This window comes from Amblyomma maculatum, chromosome 5, assembly GCF_055883805.1.
Source record: "Amblyomma maculatum isolate TAMU_Amacu chromosome 5, ASM5588380v1, whole genome shotgun sequence".
In the NCBI taxonomy this organism is placed as follows: domain Eukaryota; kingdom Metazoa; phylum Arthropoda; class Arachnida; order Ixodida; family Ixodidae; genus Amblyomma; species Amblyomma maculatum.
Window position 1 is genome coordinate 152,651,903 of NC_139348.1, and position 21,285 is coordinate 152,673,187.

At 45.8% G+C, this 21,285-nt stretch overlaps 1 protein-coding gene across 1 annotated transcript in view; it reads right to left on the reverse strand.

Moving 5' to 3' along the window:
- Positions 1 to 21,285, reverse strand: part of Nmdar2 (glutamate ionotropic receptor NMDA type subunit 2) — an 84,721-nt gene that overhangs the window by 27,502 nt on the left and 35,934 nt on the right. The window contains exons 3-5 of the mRNA XM_084604700.1: positions 12,672 to 12,853; positions 11,085 to 11,265; positions 5,681 to 5,868 (exon numbers count right to left, since the gene is read on the reverse strand). Coding sequence (XP_084460826.1) covers positions 5,681 to 5,868; positions 11,085 to 11,265; positions 12,672 to 12,853 — 551 coding nt within the window. The remainder of the gene's footprint in view (positions 1 to 5,680; positions 5,869 to 11,084; positions 11,266 to 12,671; positions 12,854 to 21,285) is intronic.

The following is a 21,285-nucleotide window of genomic DNA, read 5'->3' on the forward strand; positions in this document are numbered from 1 at the left end:
AGGATAACCGATGGTCGCTTAGGGTAACAAACTGGATTCCAAGGGAAGGAAAGCGTAGCAGAGGGCGGCAGAAAGTTAGGTGGGCGGATGAGATTAAGAAGTTCGCAGGGGTCAAGTGGATGCAGCTAGCACAGAACCGGGTTAAGTGGAGAAATATGGGAGAGGCCTTCGCCCTGCAGTGGGTATAATCAGGCTGATGATGATTGCACAAGTAATTTTCTGACAGTGAGTACTTAGGTCATATACATTGTATATATGATATGTTGGGTAAAAGATTGGTATTTCTGCACCCTCCTTGTAGGCTAAATCACCTTTTTTTTATTGGGCTGCGTCCTTTTAAATAAAAACACTAAGAGCCAGCGTTGTCATTACTTCATGTATATTTATGTATTGCTACTTTGGTTTTCCCGTTTCTGTTCTTGGTAGTTGAGAAGCAGTCTCTCTTGAGCAATGCGAACACTCGAAGGATGCTTCACACCAAAGAAAGTTGTCTACCAACCGCAGCGAGCCGTTTTTCTAGAGTAGATAAATAAGGACGTTCAGGACGCTTGGGCAGCCGACACCAGAAGTCTGCAGACGGATGCTCCGAAAGCAGCTGCCAGACAAGCGCACCATTATAGGGCAACAGTCGTGATTCAGAGGCACTTGTGGAATATAGTAAGATACTGCCAAAAACATACTGATCAAAAAAGCGACACTTTGCTATACTTAGTAGAATTTCGATTTCAAACTTTGCCCCAAGCTCGCACCGAGCAGTCGAGACAGCCGCCGAAAAACCGTAGGATGCGTTTCTGACAGTAGTGACAACGTTCAATCTTCCAATGACATTACTTCGCAGATATCTTGACTGTCATGGCGCATTCTTGGACTATGCGATTCAATTGCGTTCGTAAACAAACTGTCTTTCAGGACATACGATTGTTCAATATGTCAGTGCGCGGAAACAAATAAAGTCAAGGGAGAGCTAGAGGACAACGAAATGTTTGCTCCGCACCAGAGACCCATAAGCAGGTCAAATAGGCACCTAGGAAGAACACGAACAATGCGTGCCAATACGACAAACGCAGGGAGAGTTCACGATTGTAGCGGAGTATTTGTACAATGGACAGTGAACGAAACGTGTGTTGAATGAGTCCCTTGGGCATGCATACGAAGTTTTCCTTGACGTTAAAACCGGAATAGAAGCAGCATCTGCACAGCACCTCGCATTGACATTCGATAGACACCGTAGCGCACGTCGTCAAAAGGATAAAAAATGTCAAAATAACATCAACGAAGAGACTTCCGGTGTTCGCGAGCGCGTATTCAAGACGATGCATCGTTTATGTTGCGATGGATTGAGTACGTGCAGTGCTTCTTCCAAGTTGCTTCCATAGAGCCAGGACAGGCAGTGACATGTGTTAAAATATAACAGAACACAAAAAAGTCCTCCAACGCAATGTCATATTGTAAATGCCAAAAAACGTTATGCAACCTGCCAAAGAAGTAACAATGCAGCATTGAGACTGTATTTCCATTCCCTTTGAATCAGGGAAGGCGACATAGCAAAAACAACATTTAATGACATGATTGTTGCGATAGTTGGAACGTACAAGGTTTACTATTGTCCAGAAAGTGAAGGAAACAGGTGACAGAAGGGAAGGTGCACATATGAGTTCCTCCTGTCACTGCCGGGACCCGTCCCCATATCCCGTTCTAAATCATTGTTCGCGTACTTGCACTTTTAAACTTGCTTAATTACTAATTCCTCAATTCTTCCTCACATTATCTCGAAGGTACTCTCGGGCATAAATTTGTTATCTATCCAATTGAACAAAATATAAAGCTCCACTAAACAAAGTCGTGCGGACCCGCCTGCGTAGCGCAAACGTGGCATGCCTGACTCTGAACGCAAGGGTCCCGGAAAGTGCATTTTTCCTCACCCTCCCATCTGAATTGAGAAGCCTAAAGGCGCAACTCCAACGACACTTTCTGATCATCGGCACTCAGAGTTGGCGCTGTCAGCGTCATGTCACGGTGGGCGTCAAAAACCGTGCGCATCTCCATGCAACCGTGCGCTGGCGCTGGACACCCAGCACCGGGGCGGAACCTCGCTACTCTCATGTGATGCTTTGTCACCTCATTTTACGTTGAAGCGGGCATAAGTAGACATCTGCGCTCCGCCGCCGCTGACGGCGCAGACCTTGCGCCCGGCGGGAAAACCGCACCTTCGTGCTCTTTCGTACAACCACGTGACAGCAGCGAGAGATAGCCATACGCCGATGAGAGACCTACGTGAATGAGCAGCTTTTGGCACCTGCTTCAACCCTGACGCCGACATCTAGCATGGACAGATCTCAGCGCTTCGCTTAAGTTTGCAGCCATCTCGTACTACGCGCATGCGCAAACCGGTTCCTGCGTACGCCCACAGCGTTGACGCTGATCGCCGATGCTCAGTATGTCTCGTTGGAGACATACTTAAGATGGAAGCTGCTGCCAAATCGGTCTTGTCACGTGACGTCGTACAACCCTGTCACTAAAATGCCGGCCACGTCTGCTGCCACCTGCCGCCTCCCGGAGCCATGCCCGCGATATTTCGCATACAAAGCAGATGCCGAAGTTTCTGAATACTACTGGGTATATCAGTTAGAAAACACAGCTAGTGCATACATTTCAGACAAAGCAAAGATTCTATGCTACTAATATAGAGTTCTCTATATATAAAACAAATATAGAGAACTAAGCTACTGTTGTGACTACTGCTTAGCCATTTTTAGAATGAGCATATTATATCATTAACCGCATTATTCTTCTCACGAGAAATGTCAATAATATAGAATGACTACTGCAATATTTTAGGTTTATAGAACTTCGTACAGTTAGTAACAAGGACAAGTGCATAAGAAACTATTCTGCGCGCACTTTTGTAACTTAGAGAGCGTTGGGAAACCTCGATTCCTTGTAAAGAGTCGTTACCGTCAATGTCAGTCTGATTGGCTGCGACCTATGGACATGTCAGCTGAGAGGTATTCAAGCATGGAGGTATCTGTCTCGAAGATCTACGAACAATATCGCTCCTCTGAACTGTGAATAACTCGCTCATCTAGGGAAATAAAAAGGGCTACAGTGCATCATAGCCTTGCGCTGAGCGACCTGTGCCGCAGCAACGTAACCAGAGATATCTACCACAGTCGTGTCATCACTGCCAACATTCATCACCGGCGGCACTGCGCGTGCGCAGATCGCACTGAATTGCAACAAGCGCGTGCCTGCTTGCGGCCGCGGTATGCAATAGGGTCTTGTCACATCTCCGGCAGAGCTGTAGAGCACGCATAGGCACCATCAAAATGGCGGACATTTTGGGCTATTTCAGCGCTGTGCATAAAGCCGCCCAACGTTTGCTCCGGCCGGCGTCTTCCGACGTGCCTGGAGGCGTCCCGTTTGCCATGTGTCTTCCTCTGTGTGTGTGTGTGTGTGTGTGTGTGTGTGTGTGTGTGTGTGTGTGTGTGTGTGTGTGTGTGTGTGTGTGTGTGTGTGCGTGTGCGTGTGCGTGTGCGTGTGTGTGTGTGTGTGTGTGCGTGTGTGTGTGCGTGTGCGTGTGTGTGTGTGTGTGTGTGTGTGTGTGTGTGTGTGTGTGTGTGTGTGTGTGTGTGTGTGTGTGTGTGTGTGTGTGTGTGTGTGTGTGTGTGTGTGTGTGTGTGTGTGTGTGTGTGTGTGTGTGTGTGTGTGTGTGTGTGTGTGTGTGTGTGTGTGTGTGTGTGGCGCGTGCGTGCATGCATGCGTGCGGTGCTTGGAGAGAGAGCCGCTCACCCCGGCTACTGCGAGCTGGTTTCTCCGGCGCCGGCATGTCAGGAATGGCAATGCTAGCCTGCAGTTTGGTCGTGGCAGTGAGCGAACGTATTCACGTGGCGGTGGCTGCCTTTGAGAAGAGTCATCGTCGTAAATGACCTGATTTGTTAACCATGACTTCTTTCTCTCTTTGGTTTAGTCCTCATACACTTCATACGAAATACAAGACTGTGCGTCGTCCTTGTTAGACGGCGTCTCGTCTTTTACCGAGACTATCTCATGCTCTCCCCGCCTACGACATCTTAGTGGCTTATGATAGCCTTGCAACAACGTTAGACAAAATGTCTCTAATAAAACTGTGCCCAGGTTCCTTTCATCGAAGTGCATATTGAAGTGCTTCACTTCATTTCCAATTAAGTAGTGTTAAAGACCCCGTTCTCCAGATGATGCAGCATCCCCATTGTTGCCGTCGGCGTTCACGGCTTCGGCGTTGTCAGCGCTCAGGCAGTTAGCTGCTGATAATGGCCGAGCACTCATTGGCCGTAAGTTGTGCGGCGTAATGCGACCACGCGACACGGGCGATTATTTAGAACCTTGAAACTTGGCCTTCTCAATTAAGAAGGAAGAAGGAAGGAAATCACCTATTCAAGGCCCCTCGCATTCCGATTCAGAAAGGGTAATTCTAGGCCACGCAGGTATTTTGACACGCCTAGTTTTAACGGTGATTCGTAGATAAATCGTGTGGTCTACATAATAGCATGGCACACCACGCTAACAAGTACGTGTGCGATTATTGAGTCAAATATTAAGGTCTGGATTGGTTAATTGTGTTCAAAATCCCAAAGTGGCTCATGCTATGAGACACATCGTATTGGGAGACTCCGAAAGTTTGGACCACCTGGATGGGCTTTTTTAACGTGCACTGATATAGCACAGCACACCGGCGCATTTCTTTTCGCTTCCATCGCAAGCGTCTGCCGCGGCCAGGATTCGATCCCGAATCTTTTGAAACAGCAATCGAACGCCCTGAATACTGCAGCACCATGACCAGGAGGAAACTTTAAGGAATCAATGGTCAAACGAGTGGAAAAAATGCCTGTACATGAGCGAGGATCCACAAGGGATCCCCGCAGCCGTTAAAGCAATCGCGTCTTGAAATCACGTCATAACCTTACAGGCGGAGCATAAGTGTTATCTCCCTTCAATATTTTTCTGTTTCCTTCCGTTTCGTTTTTTTCATTCAGATTCGCGTTAAACAACTGCTCATTCAGCTTTATTCGGGCCAAATCAATTCGGCTGGTCCACTAGCAAAGAAAACACACTTCCCCAGCTACAAAATGAACTGGTGCGGCCGTCTTGCGAGCCATGGATTTCAAGTGACAATAAGGGCATATTACGGTATAAGGTTCATTCGGACGAAACTCCGCCATCGTTCCTTTGCTAGAGACCAAGATTCATGTACGAGTCGGAAACGTGAGAGAAAAAATACGCGCGTTGAATAGGTATGAAAGTAGCGACGCAAATGGTCGTTTTGCTGCGTTAAGGTTGGTGTCATGCCTTTTGGCTCCCTATTTAGTAGCAACTTCCTAGTCTAATTGGAGAGTATACAAAGAGTGTATGGGGGGAAGTTTGAGCTCCTCCGTAAGGGTATGACGGGACGGCGATCTGCAGGCCCCTAAGGTGATTCCGCATCGACAAACAGATGTAACGCACAGTTTCTACCACGAAAGCCTCTTTCATTCTCACATCTCAGAGCGCCATCTATTTTGGAAACGACGTATCAGTTCTCGACAGAGTTCCTGTAGCTGCTGCATGCCGGCGCTACGGGACTTTTTCCGGGCAAGCCCTTGACACCTTGTTCTCAAACTAGTCTCTAATACTAAAGCGAGAAAAAAAAAAAAGGTGTACCCACTTCGCCCTCAGGGTGCTGCTCTCGAGCTGCCGATCCCGGACAGCGCGCACAAAGTCCTCGTGTCCTCCGAGGTTGGTGGTGACGACGGCGAACTGGTACCACGAGTAGCGCTCCAAGATGGCAAAGATGGCTGCGACTTGGTGCACCACCGACGGAGCCAGCTGCAGCACTCGCGCCTGCGACGCCCTCTGTCGCCACATGAACGAAACCGGAGACGGACACAATAGTGAGCATGCGAGGATCACAGAGCGTAAAATGGGAAAACGAAACAGGGGTTTTTGCTCTTGCTCGTTAAGTATCAAAAGATGAGAGAGCCGTCACCGCACAGTAGCAGTCTGCGCAGTGCATCAGGGAACGCAAAGGCGAATTCGCAGAGTTTTACGCGTTAGGATTCGGTTGATGAATGGTGGACCATACGGCTTGGACATTGAGAATGGTCAAAATGCGAGTGTCACTTATTCATGAACCAAACTAATCGGCAAAAACTCTGTGAATCTCGCTTGAGGTTCCTACAGGCATCTTAAATTCTCTGGTCAGACAGCATGACGCATGCAGACGTGCAGTCAAGCCCTACTCTCGTTCTTTGTTGCTTCTACTTGAGAGGCAAAAGTGCGCAAAATGTATTGCGACTTCCGAGTGAATAATGCAGCTTTCGTACACCTCATATGTGTTGGTCCCAATTAACCTCTACGCACTCTCAACCGAGAGATCGCGAAGGTATGCGACTGCTGGATGTTTCTGCAGTGAATATCAGTAGTAAAGGCGCTGTAATCGCTATCCAGACCAGCTCATATTTTCCGCTTGCTCGCAATAAAAAGGAAAAAATGAAAACACTGTCGCTCGTTTATGGCAATATTGACAGACACATTGATTCTAGAATTCTTTCTGATCGCTCTGCTCCATTGGGAATAAATTATAACTTCAGAAGCTTACCTAACCTACATAAGCAGAATATCAGCAGGCAATGCTACTCACTGCCAACCTATGGCTTGATTTAGTCTCAGGCGTCCATTCCTTTAACTATCATCGGTTCTGACTGCCTGGATAAGTGGCAAACTTTCTATTTGCTTCTCGTGAAAGTCATGCTGATTACAAAAAACGATAATTGTGTTGCCATCTCGCAGACATGCATTGGCAACCATTATTTCGTCACCACCGTGCAACATGAGCACATGAAACAATTTTACAGCCCAAGCCCGTTCTTCTGCCAAGTTCGCGGCCACGCTTTTGAGAGCAGGCTGCGAACGTAGGCGAGCATAGCGCGTAGTACCTGCGTCTGGACGAAGGCGAGCCAAGCCAGTATTGATCATCATCAGCAGCGGCAGCAGTCCATAGCGGGTAGCATGAAAAACAGCTCTCTTAAGCCACAAGCAAGGGCAAGCCACGCATCAGCAGCATCAGCACGCCGTGCATTCGCGCTAAGACTAGGACTACGCACAGCAGGCCAACTACGATTGTATGGACAGCACGGCCAAAACCAAAACTCGCAAACAAGGGCACAGGCAAGCCCACAATATGGACCACATATTCCCGCCGCAATGACCGCTGATTGTTGTTTGCACACAGAGAGCTCAGCACAACTGATCAGTATTACCATCTGTCGAATACTTTAAGACTGTATTTTTTTAGGATACTGTATAAGCTGAACAGTCACATAAGATGTAATGGACCATGCAGTGTAGGGCTTTGGAAAATTTCAATCCCCGGGGGGTTCCCCCACGTGAGCTCATATTGCATCGCTTAAGGGGGGCGTTATCTTGTTTGTTATACTTAGGTTCCTTAAGTGCACGGTTGCTTTTTGCTTGTTCGGCTTTCGTCTACTGTGTGTGATCTGCAGACTAGCTTTCAAAATGGTCAGAAACCACCACATCTTTTTTCAAGCAGAAGGCAAAAAAAATTTCGATGTCGTGTTTTTTACCGCCTGATTACGTTTTGAAAGCGACCAGGGCCCGAGCATATGTTTCTTGTCTTTCTCTTCTGAAATCATCAACAATTCATTCGTACCGCTAAAGCGCAAGCAATCTCTCAGATGCGAAGCATAGGTCACATGAACGAAAAAACTTTGGTGTTTATGCCGACATATTTGCAAGAACGGGAGAATAAGAAAAGAAAGTAATCTTTCGTAAAAGATGTTTTTACAAAAAACAGAAGGGAAGGGAAGGAGAAGAATTGGCTCGGGTATTGCTGCACTTCTGCGACTCAGACGTGCGCCACCTTCTGAGTTCGCTAATAGGCTTTGAAGAACACAAATGATCTTTTCTCAACTCGCATGTCTAAATATGCCAAATACTGCCTACAACACACCGATTTTAGTAGCTGAATAGAAAAGAATTTAAAGTCGTGATATAAAAACACAGCTACGGCATTTCATCATGAGAAGTTCCTACACTCAATAACGGTCATAACCGTCTTTATTTTGACCAACGAGCTTGTTTTCTACATCTCACGGAAGAGTACAGACATGCTCAAGTAAACATCGCAAACAACGTAGCGCCAGCGGAGTTCTCTGAACAAGTAGCAGAGGCCGCGAACTTTGAAGGGCTGCCCTGAAGCTTCTAAATCTGTGTGCACCACTCTTCCGATAACTTTCTGCGTGAGCCTCCGGAGAAGTAATCACGCCACCAAGCCCTCTTGCGCGTCATACATGCTCGCCATCGAGATCAAGCAAGGGTAATGGATTTCAGTCACGCCAAGGCTGAAAACGATCCCTGTCATCAACAGATGCAGCGGGCTTTCGCTCGCAATGCATCCAAGTGTAAACAACCACCTCTTTCCACTCTGTCCACTACTGCAGCGCGAATAAAGAAGAGACAGTGAATCAATGACATGAAACTCGACTAGTACGTCGATATCGACACCCTGTGCCAGATTAATAATGATTGCTATAACCGACTATTCCTCATAGAAAAAAATAATAGCGCAAAATTAATACGCACACTATATACCGAGAAGAAACCCTGACAATGCTCGAAAACTGCTCTGTTTTCTGAAGCAAGGCAGCAGGAAGGGACGACGGAAAAGTGCTTTCCGAAAATATCTAACGCAACAATCCACTTCCCTAGCGAAAACCCCGTATGAGTCACAATAACCTCATACAGGTTTCTCATACGAAACTCATACTAAACTCATATAACTCTCATATAATCTCATATACTTCTGAAAAGCTGAATGATATTTGTATGAGATAATACAAGATTTGTACGAGCTTTCTATGAGTTTAGTATGTGAAATCTGTATGAGGTTATTGTGACTCGTAGGTTTTTTTCACTAGGGTTAGAATGTATTTCACGGCTCGATATTTCATTGGCTCCGGGCATGCACAGCCCTGTACCGGTAGACTCGACCGGGTCGGTAATTGGACTTCACTAAACCAGCTACGAGCATCGAAACACGAGCGGAAGCCAATGCTCTGCCGGAGCGTTGCATCCGGAATATCGGTATACTCAACCTCTATGCAAAGCGGCGGTTTCAGCGTGCGCTTCAGCTTGCTTGGACTATCATTGAAATAGCTAGAGAATCCTCGTTGGCTCTCAAGTTAGAGACCGCTTTTATTTATGCATGCGTGCAGTTTCTCTCTCTCCCTTCCATAATTGCCTAAACGTCCCGTAAAATATACAATGCTGCGCCAGCACTTCCTTCCAGTTTTGCGTTTTTCGGCTTAGAGCGGCCTTGACATCAATAAATATCTCACTGGGATAGTAACAGTATGCAAATTTTTTTATTATATTATTCTGCCCTAGAAAAATTGACTTCAGATCCTGCGTGTCGTCTTATCTTTATTTTCCGGAGCGCATAGAAATTCATCCAGTAACAGAGGACAGGAACTACAAGAATATATACACGGCCTCCATCAGCAGCCTTTCCACATTTCAATTTGGCGCAGATTTTTCTATCCACATTTTTAAATCTACTTTTATCCTTTTCTTTTTTATAAATATAAAGGGGCCAGCACGTTTTGGGAAGCCCAACTCTCCCTCTGTCTGTGTTAAGCGACGCAGGTGAGGCGAATGAGAACCACAATTCCCACTGGACTGGTACAGTCACTGAGGAGTTCACAACGTAGTAGTTTACTCCTACGTGTTTATCCTCCTTTTTGCAATTTGTATTTTCCTCGCTTATTTTTCTTTGTGTCTTGTCTTTAGATCCACTGTACGTTTGTGAATGTTTTTCTGCGTGCATTTGGTACAATGGTCTTCTAGCTACGCTGCCGCTTTTTGACCATGCGCTCGATAATCTTGCACGATGACAGGTATTAAAAATGCATTGTGTACAGCCGCGCTGCCTCGGACTTGCGTGTCATATTTGACGCGCAGATCTCCCAAAAGAAAGGCGCGGAGAATAAGGAATATATTCAATAATTCTAGATATATCTATGCACGAAAGTACTGCAAACGTTTTGCCAGGGGGACTTCTCCATTTGGGAGACGAAGACAGGCAGTACGTCCCCTTGTCCAACGTTGGCTTGGCTCGCGAACCAAAGCTCGCTCTCTGTTTTCGTTCAATTCACTTTCATAACTCAGGTTAGTTATACCGCACTAGGGTAACCCTCGCAGCCAGGACAATAGTAAAATCGAGAAAAGAAGAGGAGAAACTAAAGTTATGAGAAGGAATACCGAAAAGCGAACGATAGAGTGGAGGACAGGAAAAGGCGATTTCCGATTTCCACCGCTATGATTAGACCTCGGGTGTCGTTTGCGGGAAGCTAGGGCCATATTGGTGTGTTACCTCCGCCAGGGGGCCTTAAAGTTCCAAAGCTCCGAGTCGGTGCAAAGATCCAGATAACCTTTTCCCTGACATGACGATGCCACGCACGGCTAAGCATGGATGCTCGGACTACGCGGCTCCGCATAGTGCAAACATCTGTTTTAGCAGATGCCCCCCGGGGTCCATCTTTAAGTTCATTTAAGCGTGGGACACAAAATTATTCGACTATTATTTGCAACGCGTCTTACAGATAGGTGTGCATTAGACTGGATATTCAGATAAGTAATCGCATAAAAATCTTATTTTAAATGAGCCGCTCCTGTTGAATTTGTTTTAAGCTCAAGGAAACTTAACTAGACATGCAAGCTTTCTCTGTTCGGCTATTGGCAGTGCGCGCTAAATCACAGCAAGGTGCCATTGATGTGAGCTCAGTAAACGTCTATAAAACGTCTTAGTTTCACCTTTAATTTTAAACATAAAATTTCGCAAACTATTTGCAATATATATTTTCACCTATTCCCTTTAAGGCGATACGAGATTCCTGAATTGATGAATTCAAAGAAAGAAACCTTGCAGAGACAGCACATCAAATTATAACCGAACCGACATATGCACATGTAACGTAGACATGACTACGTGATTACTAGTTGCAACTTGCAAGATGCGCGTTCCGGACGCCAGCATATGCATCGCACCCTACCTGGTCGAGCGCGATGTTGTCGGCGTTCCACGCAATGACGGGAACGCCCAGATATCCTAGAAGCTGAAGCACGTACTGCACCGAGGCCGCATTGCTTCCGAACACGGCCGAGTTGGTCAGGTACAGAACAGCGACTACGTCGTCCGGAAGCAGGTCTTCGCAAAGGCGGTGCAGGATGTCTCTGTGGCGGGAACGACGAGGTCGAAAGGCAAGATTGCATCAATGTCCTTTTGGCAAGCGACAAAGAATTAACAATAGAAACCTCAGAAAAAATAATAGAACGCTAATGGGATACAGACTTTGGCAGTCTGAACATCACCATAATCTCGCTTGGATATTCTCTACACCAGGCACTGCCACTTACAACGTACTTCCGCTAGGTGCACACAGCTGTCCTACTCTAAATACAGTGACGCCCAGGTAGCAAAGGTCTGTAACTTAAGAACGTAGCGACAAACGTCCCTCAACTCAGCCATCAAACACCTAGCAACCAGTATTGTGGACCTATAATCTCATGTGGCCGGTGAGTTGTTTTAACCCTGCGAGATACCTATAATGCCACAGTGACACGTGCACAGCGATTGACAGCGACCGTGGAAATAAGAAGATATATATTCGGTAGCAGGGCTACCTGGAGAGGACTTTGCTGTTCCGTTGTTCTGTTTTAGATGGCCATAATACTATTACCTTCGAATATTCGCGCCAAACGTCATCAGTAGTGTAGGTTGACTAGTACAAACGGGATAACAACAAGCTAGACAGAGGACATCCTCTTGTTAGCGCCAGCTCAGTCCTAAACTTTAATGTGGCATATGGTCAGAGAATTAGCTTTGACACAAACTTGCGCGCTTTCAACATCAGTCCCAGTCTTTATACTTGAATCAGAACAGACATCTAACAAGTGGTCCCGTTTGAATTCATTCTTCGAACCTTAGTTGAGCATCGATTGACCTGTGGCTTCCCAGTAATTTACTGCTGCTCTACCAGTGACATGCCAGTAATTAGAGGTTGACCAGATACGCCTATAAATTTGCTTTACATCATCTCAGTAGGGCGGGTTAATGATCGACATCTGCAATGTTTTCAGATCACGCTGATGCACATATTCCCCGATCCGCTGTGCTCTTCGCGCTCAGCAAATGTCCAGACGTTTGGCCTTAATTCGGTAAAAGTCAGTGTCTTGAAAGTGGTTGATTAATCCGCCATTCGCTTAACGGCAAACCATTTCTTCAAGCAAAGCATAATACCCGAAAAGCAACTCTATCACTGTTACTAACATGCACTGCGACAATCTTCGAGGCACATGCAAAGACATGAACGTCCAGACTACTAAACGAAGTTGTACATAGAGCCCACAAAGGTCTGTGAGGTCTCCATTAGAGGGACATAGCAAAGAGTCGTAAGAGCGGCAGCCACGAAACTTTCGTGCACAATAGCTTCAATGGTTATTTTCAGCCAATCTTAACGTCGCACACGAAGAGTCTTCGAATTAAACAAGAGTAAGAACAGTAACGAATTCGACGGATGTTCTCTCAACAGGGCGCTGCTTGCCGAAGTCCCCTCGCCTCCCGCTGAACGGGTACTCACTTGGGCGTCGGCTGAAGGGACATGCGTACAGCCTTGGCGTGCACCGAGAACAGCTGCATAAAGCGCAGGCCGCCGCGGCCTCCTCGCGTCATGGAAGCCACGCCATCGCGCAGCTTCTGCTGGTACTTGCGCTGCTGGCTCAGCAGCGACGTCTCCGGGAAGATGGCACCGAACGTCAGGTTCTGCGATAAGCACGAGGGGGGGGGGGGGGGGGGCGAGTTGAGTTGAGTTGAGTTGTTGTATGCTACAGGTGGGATTAGCCATGCTTATTCTGCCGGCAATTGCTCCACTGTAGCGTCAGTTAAGTGTTAAAAAAAGTCCTCATATCTGTGAGATCTGCCCCACTATGCGCAAAGACACTTAGAAATAGTACATATTCCCCTTCAGCAGTCACCATCTATGCACACATTCGCTCACAGTATAACATAGTCCACTCCAGAAGTCACCATGTATTCACACATTCACTCACAATAAACACAGTACATTCCAGCTGCCACCATCTATACACACATTCACTCACTCATATGCGAGCTAAGACTTTGCCCGTATGTGCGTGGTTAGAGCTGATAGTACAGCAAGATCAACGTAAGGGTGATGTCTTTGAGGCAAACACGCCAGGATAAATTTCTATCTGTTCTGCTAGCGTATACTTGCAAGAATAGTGAAAGGATTTAATGGAATTAATTAGACCCTTTGTTAATGTATTTTGTATGGTTGCCTTTTAGGGAGAAAGAGGATTAGCCTTATCAGAAAAATTGTTTAGTTTTCTCTGTCTGGTACAAAAGCGACCTCCGTTCGATTTACGGCCACAGTGCAAGTGGACGAGGCTCAAAGACCAAAATCCTCGTACTCAATCTTCTTATCACCTTTAACGTTTTAGAAAGTGGAATTGGTTCAGCCTCTATTGCATTTCTGAGGCCATGCGCGGACACTTACCCTGTTGAATCCGACTGGCTTCAAACAGTGAAAAATAGTCTCAACTATGATTTAGGAAGTTTTCAATATGCAATTTTCAACTATAGGACAGCAGTTTTGATACTCGTGTGACAAGCCATACTACCAAGCTTTACCACGGTATGGTTGACTGCGACATCCTACAGAGTGGCTACATTCAAGAATTTACGCGTATTTCTAGTGAGAAACCATCTAAATATAGAATGATTTATTTCACCGATTTCCGGATTCCTTCAGGCAAACTGCGTTACTTCCCCAGCAAGCTTTGCTATGCATAGTTGCACTAGGACTTGTCTTGAGTGACCATGACTAGCATAAAGAAGGTTGAGGTCAATGTCAAAGATCATTAGGCCTATTTGGTGCTTAGCATGTTTAAACCGCAAATTAGCTAGTAGCAAGTGAGCCTGTCTGAACACTTATATGATTATTCATGCCTTCCTATGCCTAATTCAGGCAGTTTGACTTACTTATCCCGAAAGGCTTACCTAAGCATAAAAAGGTATAAGGCTACAGTACACCAGTACGTTGCTGTCTAAACACTCATTCGTCGTAATTCATCTTCCCAAGCATGCCTAAGCGTCATTAGGCTTAGGTAAGCTTAAAAGGTCTAACTAAGCTCATTTAGTGTGAATTCACTTCTAGCATTCGCATATATATCTTTCGCTTAGCCATGGCGAAACAATATTACTGTTTCGGTCGGAAGTTTAGACAGCAATTTTTAACATATCATAAACATAAGAATCTATATATCGGCACATCACTCAGGCTGGTCATAGGTTTTTGTTGTTTAATGTCAAAAATGTGCCAGCTTGGTTTTATATGATTGTCTTCATTGCTAGGCGCGGTCGTTGGAAAAACTACGCATCGGAAGGTTTTACCATTCCATATATAGTATTTGCAGAGCAGGATCTTCCAGAGCTCTATAGCAGCCCAACATTTAAATTTAGTTTCCGCAAACCTGTTCCTGACTATCTACCAATCTGTTAATGGGCACGTGGTAAGGACAAAAAAGGCGATATCAGAATGAAATGTATGCATTGCCACCTCTATCGGGACCAGTGTCATCCAGTCCCAAGACTCCTCTGTTACACGCATCGTTGTTGGTCATTCCAAAGAGTGCGGCCGGCTTAATATACCTGCTTTATTTGATTTCTTGTCGAGCTTTTGTACTGTGTCCCTCAAATGAAGCCACGAGATTCTCATTCGCATTGAATGAGAGAATTCCTGGTCAAGTATACCTTGATTATTAACGAATAGCGAAACTAGTAATATCCATAAGGAAGGTAGGTCAAGCACTATCGGGAACCATGCGGGACAATTTCTCTCAGATTGAGAATGAGACTTCGACCTGTACGGAATAAAATAATTCTCGTGTGAGCCGCAAGGATACTATCGGGGAATAGTGACTGTAAATGAGCCTTCAATGTATTCGCAAGCCTAGTTAAAGCTGTATTTAGTGATTTGACGGAGCAAAACATCTAAATTCAGCCAACCGGCAATCCACAGGTGGAGATCAGTCAACTGCTGAGTGAATAATGGGTTGCGTTTGGGCGAGTTGGTTAGACATGTTAAACCTAGAAAGCGCTCGTGTGTCCGTCTTTTGCTGTTGTCTGTGTGTTTTTTGCGCGCTTTCCAGGTTTAACATGCGAAGTGAAGAATGCTACGAGCAAATTTAACACCAAGTAAGCATTTAGGCTATTGATTTAAATGAACTATCGATCATTATTTCGCAATGCATAATTCAGACTACCTGTTTATTCAAACTACGCATGAGTTATCAGATTATGAAGTGCGGTAAATACGTCTTCCTAATTAGTTATCCGCAGAACCAAAAAAAAAGCAAGTAATATGTTGTGTTCAAGATAACATTATTCAAATACCTTAAGTATGCATGATGAGAAGTACATTATATGCACATCCTCCAGAGAGTACTGCACCTCCTCAGCAACCTTCGATGGAAGAGCTACAGATATTCTCAATTACGCTGATGTTGTGTTTAATATTTCCATACAACTTGCACACAGCAAGTGTGGGGATTGGAAGTTCGGTGTTATTTGTATATATTTCAATAGCCCTTCATACGGCTTTCAAGGATTCCTGTACAGTGTGCATGTCATACAGAGCTCGCATGTATTCTCACTTTTCCATCAGCGCGATCAGTATTGGACGTAAAAACGTGTATGCTTTTCATGCTAACTGTAAAAAGCATGAAATTATTAGCATCTTCGCACAGACCAGAGTAGTAGGACGATGATAGAAATGAGCATTCCTTACTAGCTTTTGTCAAAAGCAGCACCTGACATCACGTAGATATTATCGGCGGCTTTTTGAAAGCGCCATACACAAGTTCCACAACAAGAAGGATCAAAACGAGCAATATATGAACAGCCACACAAGAACGGAGAGGCTGCATTCGCGCTTTCCCTGCGATCTCCATGTTTATTTCTCCTTTTCTCGGCAAGGAGCAGGAACTTCACTCTGCGAAAAACCAACCGCGGCGGTGAACATCCTTTCGATACGCTTTCTCGACAGATGTCGAGATACTTTTTTTTTTTCTTTCTTTTTTCATCTCTATCCTTCTCTTCGTCTTCTCACAGCTGTTTGCTTTGCTTTCTTTCCCTTCACCCACCCCACTGAAAACTTTCACAGGCAAACTTTGGCATCCCCGATTGCGATTCCTCACGCGTCCCGTGACCCCTATAGAATGCACTAGCATTCTCTGTCCTGAACGTAGGGAGGCAGAGAGTGGGGCAAGAAACAAACACGAAGCAAAACATGCTCGGCACTTTTTGGGGCACCCGCAAAAGGTGGCGGCGCCAAAAACAACTGGCCCATGAAAAGAGGCTCCTTCGAGATTGGAACGAAGGGGGCATTGTGTGTCGGCTTCCTTGCGTTCCTTTCTTTTTTTTCTTTTTTTTTTCGTACATGGCTGCCGAACCGAGGCCCCTGGAGAACAACGTTGTTGCGCCACCTTGTAGCCAGAAGACCAAAATTCAACTTTGGCCGCCATTCTTTTCCTCCTACGCCTGTCACCGCATCTCATCTTGTCACAAAGGGATCGTGGGCCTTGCTTTGCACGATACGGGCGCACTGGCCTATTTTATATTATTTTTCATAATTGGGAGGCAGCAGGCGTATTCCACAAGCTGACTTCTCGAAGGCTTCCTTTTCTGTTCTTCTTTCGTTCCTTGCGACATCCTTTGCATCCCCTGCTTTCTGTGCACGATCGCGACTCGTACCGCGATTATAAATCTCGAGCTCAAGAACCACTCTGAAGGCGGGACAACAACTGGGGCGTGAGACCATTCTCCTTTCCTCTGCCTGACGCTGCGATATGGGAGAGGAGTGTGGAAGAGGGAACTTTTTTGCACTGCAGGCGCGAGTGGGATTACGCCATGACTCTCCCTGAGCATCCCTTTCCTTTCCTGACTGTTCGGTCCCTCTATGCAAGTTCTTCATGTCTTTCGTTCCGCCTCCCGAAAGCCTAGCGTCTACAACTTTCCGCCACGCTTGGTGGTGGATGTAGTTAAACAAATAGGCTTGGCCTTAACTGCGTTCATGTTCCTCACGACATGTTCTTCAAGCAAGTGGCGCAGAACGTAGTAACGGCCAAAAAAATGTAACAAAAACATGGTAACCTTTTGGATTATTCAAGGAGGGCAGCCGAGTTTAGCGCTTCTAATGTTCCTGCGCCTAGTTTTCGCCCACAATGCTTTTTTTTTTTATGCGCGAAGTTCCGCTCCTCAGTTTCAACGCGCTTTGTTTATTCTTTTAGAACTAGAAAACTCCGCTTTGTTATCTGTCGAGCACTTTTTCGGCGTAGAAAGTTGCTGACGCGCAATTTCCCTGCTTCGCTTATTTGCAAGAGCGGGTAACGACAGGAAGGCGCATTATGCCATGAAACTCCCTTTGATCGTAACGATGTCGTCGCGTGGTTGTGAAGTGTTTCCCTAGCAAAGCAAAATCAAGTTGAAAGGACTGCCTACCCAGCCTTCCTCGATGTCGGCGCGCAGGAAGACTAAAGATGGAACCGGCCATAAAGGGGCTGCTGCACTTGCTCCGCTCTATACACCAGTGACCTTGATAGCACCGGCACATCGAGTTACTACACCAAAGAGAAGTGGTCCACATAAAAGTTCAAGTACTTAACGACGCCGCGTGGTAAAAATGCGGAGTGTCTGATACAGCCAATGTGTGTTCCATGTAATAACTTTAAATGCCTCGTTCCCCAGAAAATCCTGCATTGTCACCTTGTGAGCTCGAAATTATAGGCATAACTCTTGCAGGCGCTAGTCGCCAGGTGACATGGCAGTGCACTGACTGCTTTGTGTGGCATGAAAGAGGCACAAATTACCCATGAAGCACAAACCAACGGCCCAATATTGGGGCTGTCTTTGCAAGCCTGCCCCTACGTAAGGCCACTATATTGCCAACACACTCGAATATTGGGCAAATGCTTTCTGCCTCCTGGGTAAAAGATTAGTGATTAAGCGAGTAGCAAACAGTGTGTACCAGAACCAGGATCCGCAAGGGGAGAGGGCAAACGGGAGTCACTCGTCACTCTCATCGTCGTAGGATGTCCTTAAATGCGTAGCTTAAGTGCCTTCTCCAAACATTTTTTTCGTGGCGTGGGTGAACAAGCTTAACAGTACCTGGCTTATTGCGTCGAGCACAAAGTGCAAGCGCCCATTTTGTTCAGGGGGGTAAGATTGTGCATACGTGTAAATACCGGCTTATCTTGCGGTCAGTAGAACCAGGAAATGTTGTATTAAGCTTAGCTCTTTGCCTCTTTACCAACGACTGTGCGTCATGCAACCGCGATCGTCAAAGTGTGTTATTCCAAACCTTTGCGTGACTTCGCGGCATCGTAAAGGGCAACAAGAGAAAAGGCCGATATTGTTTGTTCGGGTAAGGTACTCCCTCTGTATTACAGCTCTAGGTCTTCGCAACGACAGATTGCAGACTACATCTAAACTGGGCTGCGCCGCACACATAAATTAAGCCTCCTTTTGTGGGAACCCCTTATCGAAACGCCGCTGCTGTAACGAGCGGCAATATGGCGGCACTTCTAAACATTTGAGGTGTACAATCTGCCTTGCCCTAGCAACATTCTCTAGCTGCTATAGAAATTGTTACACGGCTCAAGGTTGAGTTTAAGGCCCTGACATGTGTGCCCCGCGTGCCTTACATATGTGCAGTGCGTAAAATCCTAAAGATAGTTTTCATGTGCAAAACGGATTTTCCACTCCTCGCTTCCTTTGCTCGGCTCTCCATGTGTAAGGTAGCATCCTGGCGTCACTTAGTTAACCTCCCACTCTTTCAGTTCTGCCAATTATTCCTCTATCTGCTTCTTTTTCCGCGAAGGAGAACCCGCAACACATTTTGCGTGGCAAGGCATCGGGTACTTGCTTAAGCATCACTGATGAAGAAGCACTGCAACGAATATGCTGTGAGGAGGAGGAAGAAGCGTAAATACAGAAAAATTGGGAATTTTTATGCTATCGATTTTGTTCTTTCGACAAAACGCAGTTAACTGCACGGAAAAGGAAACAAAAGAAGATGCATGCTCTGTTGAAACTCAAGCATCGATCGGACCTGGTGGAACGTGTCAGGCGTCGAATGGCTAACTGGGAATGTCAGAAAGTTCAGCATCGAGAAGGAGGAGGTATCGCAAAAGCCCTTTAGGCGGCAAGGAACTGAATCACGTCATGAGTTTCGGAAACATGCAGGCTGCAAGGATGATGGGCAGAGTGCATTGCGGTGATAATTTCACATAATGCCAAAAAGAGGCCTCTTTTTATCGTCTACGTAATTTGAAAGTCGACAGTGATATCTGTCTTAACCTCTAGCCATAAGAGTGGTCAGAAGCGAATAGGTAACGACGTGAATGCAGATAAATACAGTAACACCGCACATGATTAATTTGAAGACAGCTTAAGCCATTACAAAGTTCGTCCTATTTTATTGGCCATCTTCTCCAGGAAAACAAGGCAGTTCGCCTAGCATCAGTGGGTTCTCCACTCAGCCGAGATGGTATGAACGCGGGTTAGATGCAATCTCAGTATCCCAAATATGTCGACAGGGATCGTAAATGCAGCACGCAAGAAGAGATCTCGATAATCAGTCTTTTGTGTTTGGACCCCATTATCCCCAGTAAATTCAGCATCTGTCTCGGGAGAGTCCTGCGGTTTTTTTTCCGCTACCAGCATTTCTCATACTCCTCCAAACCAACCAGCCTAACTACCAGGTTTGACTAGCTGTACGGAAATAGCCCTCGGCAGCGCAGCCGGCGATAACGTCTATAAACCCTGTCGGCACTCGCGGCCACGTAGTGACGCATGAGGTGCTGTTCCATGCCTTTCCGCAGTCTTTTCAGATCTAGGAAAAAAAAAGCCGGGCTCCTCTGCGTACCCAATGGGTTTCAGGCTAAGGGGCTCCGGCGAATGGACCAGGGGCAAAGCAGCGGCAACTGCAAGGTCGTACAGCCTGACATATCGCTTCCCCATGACGACCGCATGCATCTTTCTTCTTCTTCTTCCCTCCGTGCATTCTGTGGATTCAGCTTTTTTGCGATATTTTTGCATTGTCCTCGTCCGTAATAAATTGCTGCCTCGCGCGCTTTATTTGTAATGCATGTGGCGTATTCCTGCGCTAACGTTTCGTGACCTTCAAGCACGCTGTCCGGACATCGTCGATCATATCTTCCTTTTGTTGAGCGTTTTCTATGCGCTTGCCAGTATCTCGCGACAGAGGTGCACTTCCAAAAATGGGGTCAATGCAGTTTTTACTCATATTCGCCAAAACATACAACCCTAATCGAAATGCAAAAGGTCATATTTGCAATGCTAGGTCAGAAAGTTGCTGCTTTCATCATTTTTAGAAGGGTTTTTTTTTGCCGGTGCTAAGTGTTTTATCAGAAAGAAGAAAGCGCGAAAAACGGTATGCAGCTTGAAAATACAAGTTCGGGTGAGTTTCTGCGAGAACACGCTCAGTTTTTTCAGATATAGAATTACATTTTTATTCATTTGTGAGGAAGAGGCTGCAGAACGAGACAGTAGACAATAGTTTTAGACCCGCACTTTTATTATATGCACATAAAAAAGATGACGTTCTCTACCCTCTTCAACGTCCTAACGTCATCTTAAAAGGCAGAGGAAACTCAGAAAGTTAAACAATGTTTTTATTGATAAAATGCTTGACGCAAAAAGTTGCAGACTACAATTAAGTCTGCTTGAGAGCAGAAATGGCGAAAGCCACATTAGAGGACTATTTTCATTAACTGCGGCGTGCATCGTCTTGTCATCGGTACTACCATTGCCATCACTATCGCTACTGTAATTATTATCCATGGAGGATTATTATCGTTATGTTATTATCATTATCAACTAAATGCACCATCATTTTCATCGCTGCTACCATCGTTATCATTATCGTTAACTCTATTGTTATTACCATCGCTGCTATGATCATCACTGAAGGTGATTCGGCTGCTGGAGACGCGGTATTAATAGGAGAGACAGGCGACAAAGTTAAGGATGTGAAAAAAACCTTGAAAACAACAAAAAGAGCCCTTACGTTGCTGACAAAAATATCCGTGAATAATAATCGAGTGTATAGGACGCCTACGTAATTCGGCTTGTGCCCCTGCGAACGGTTTTTC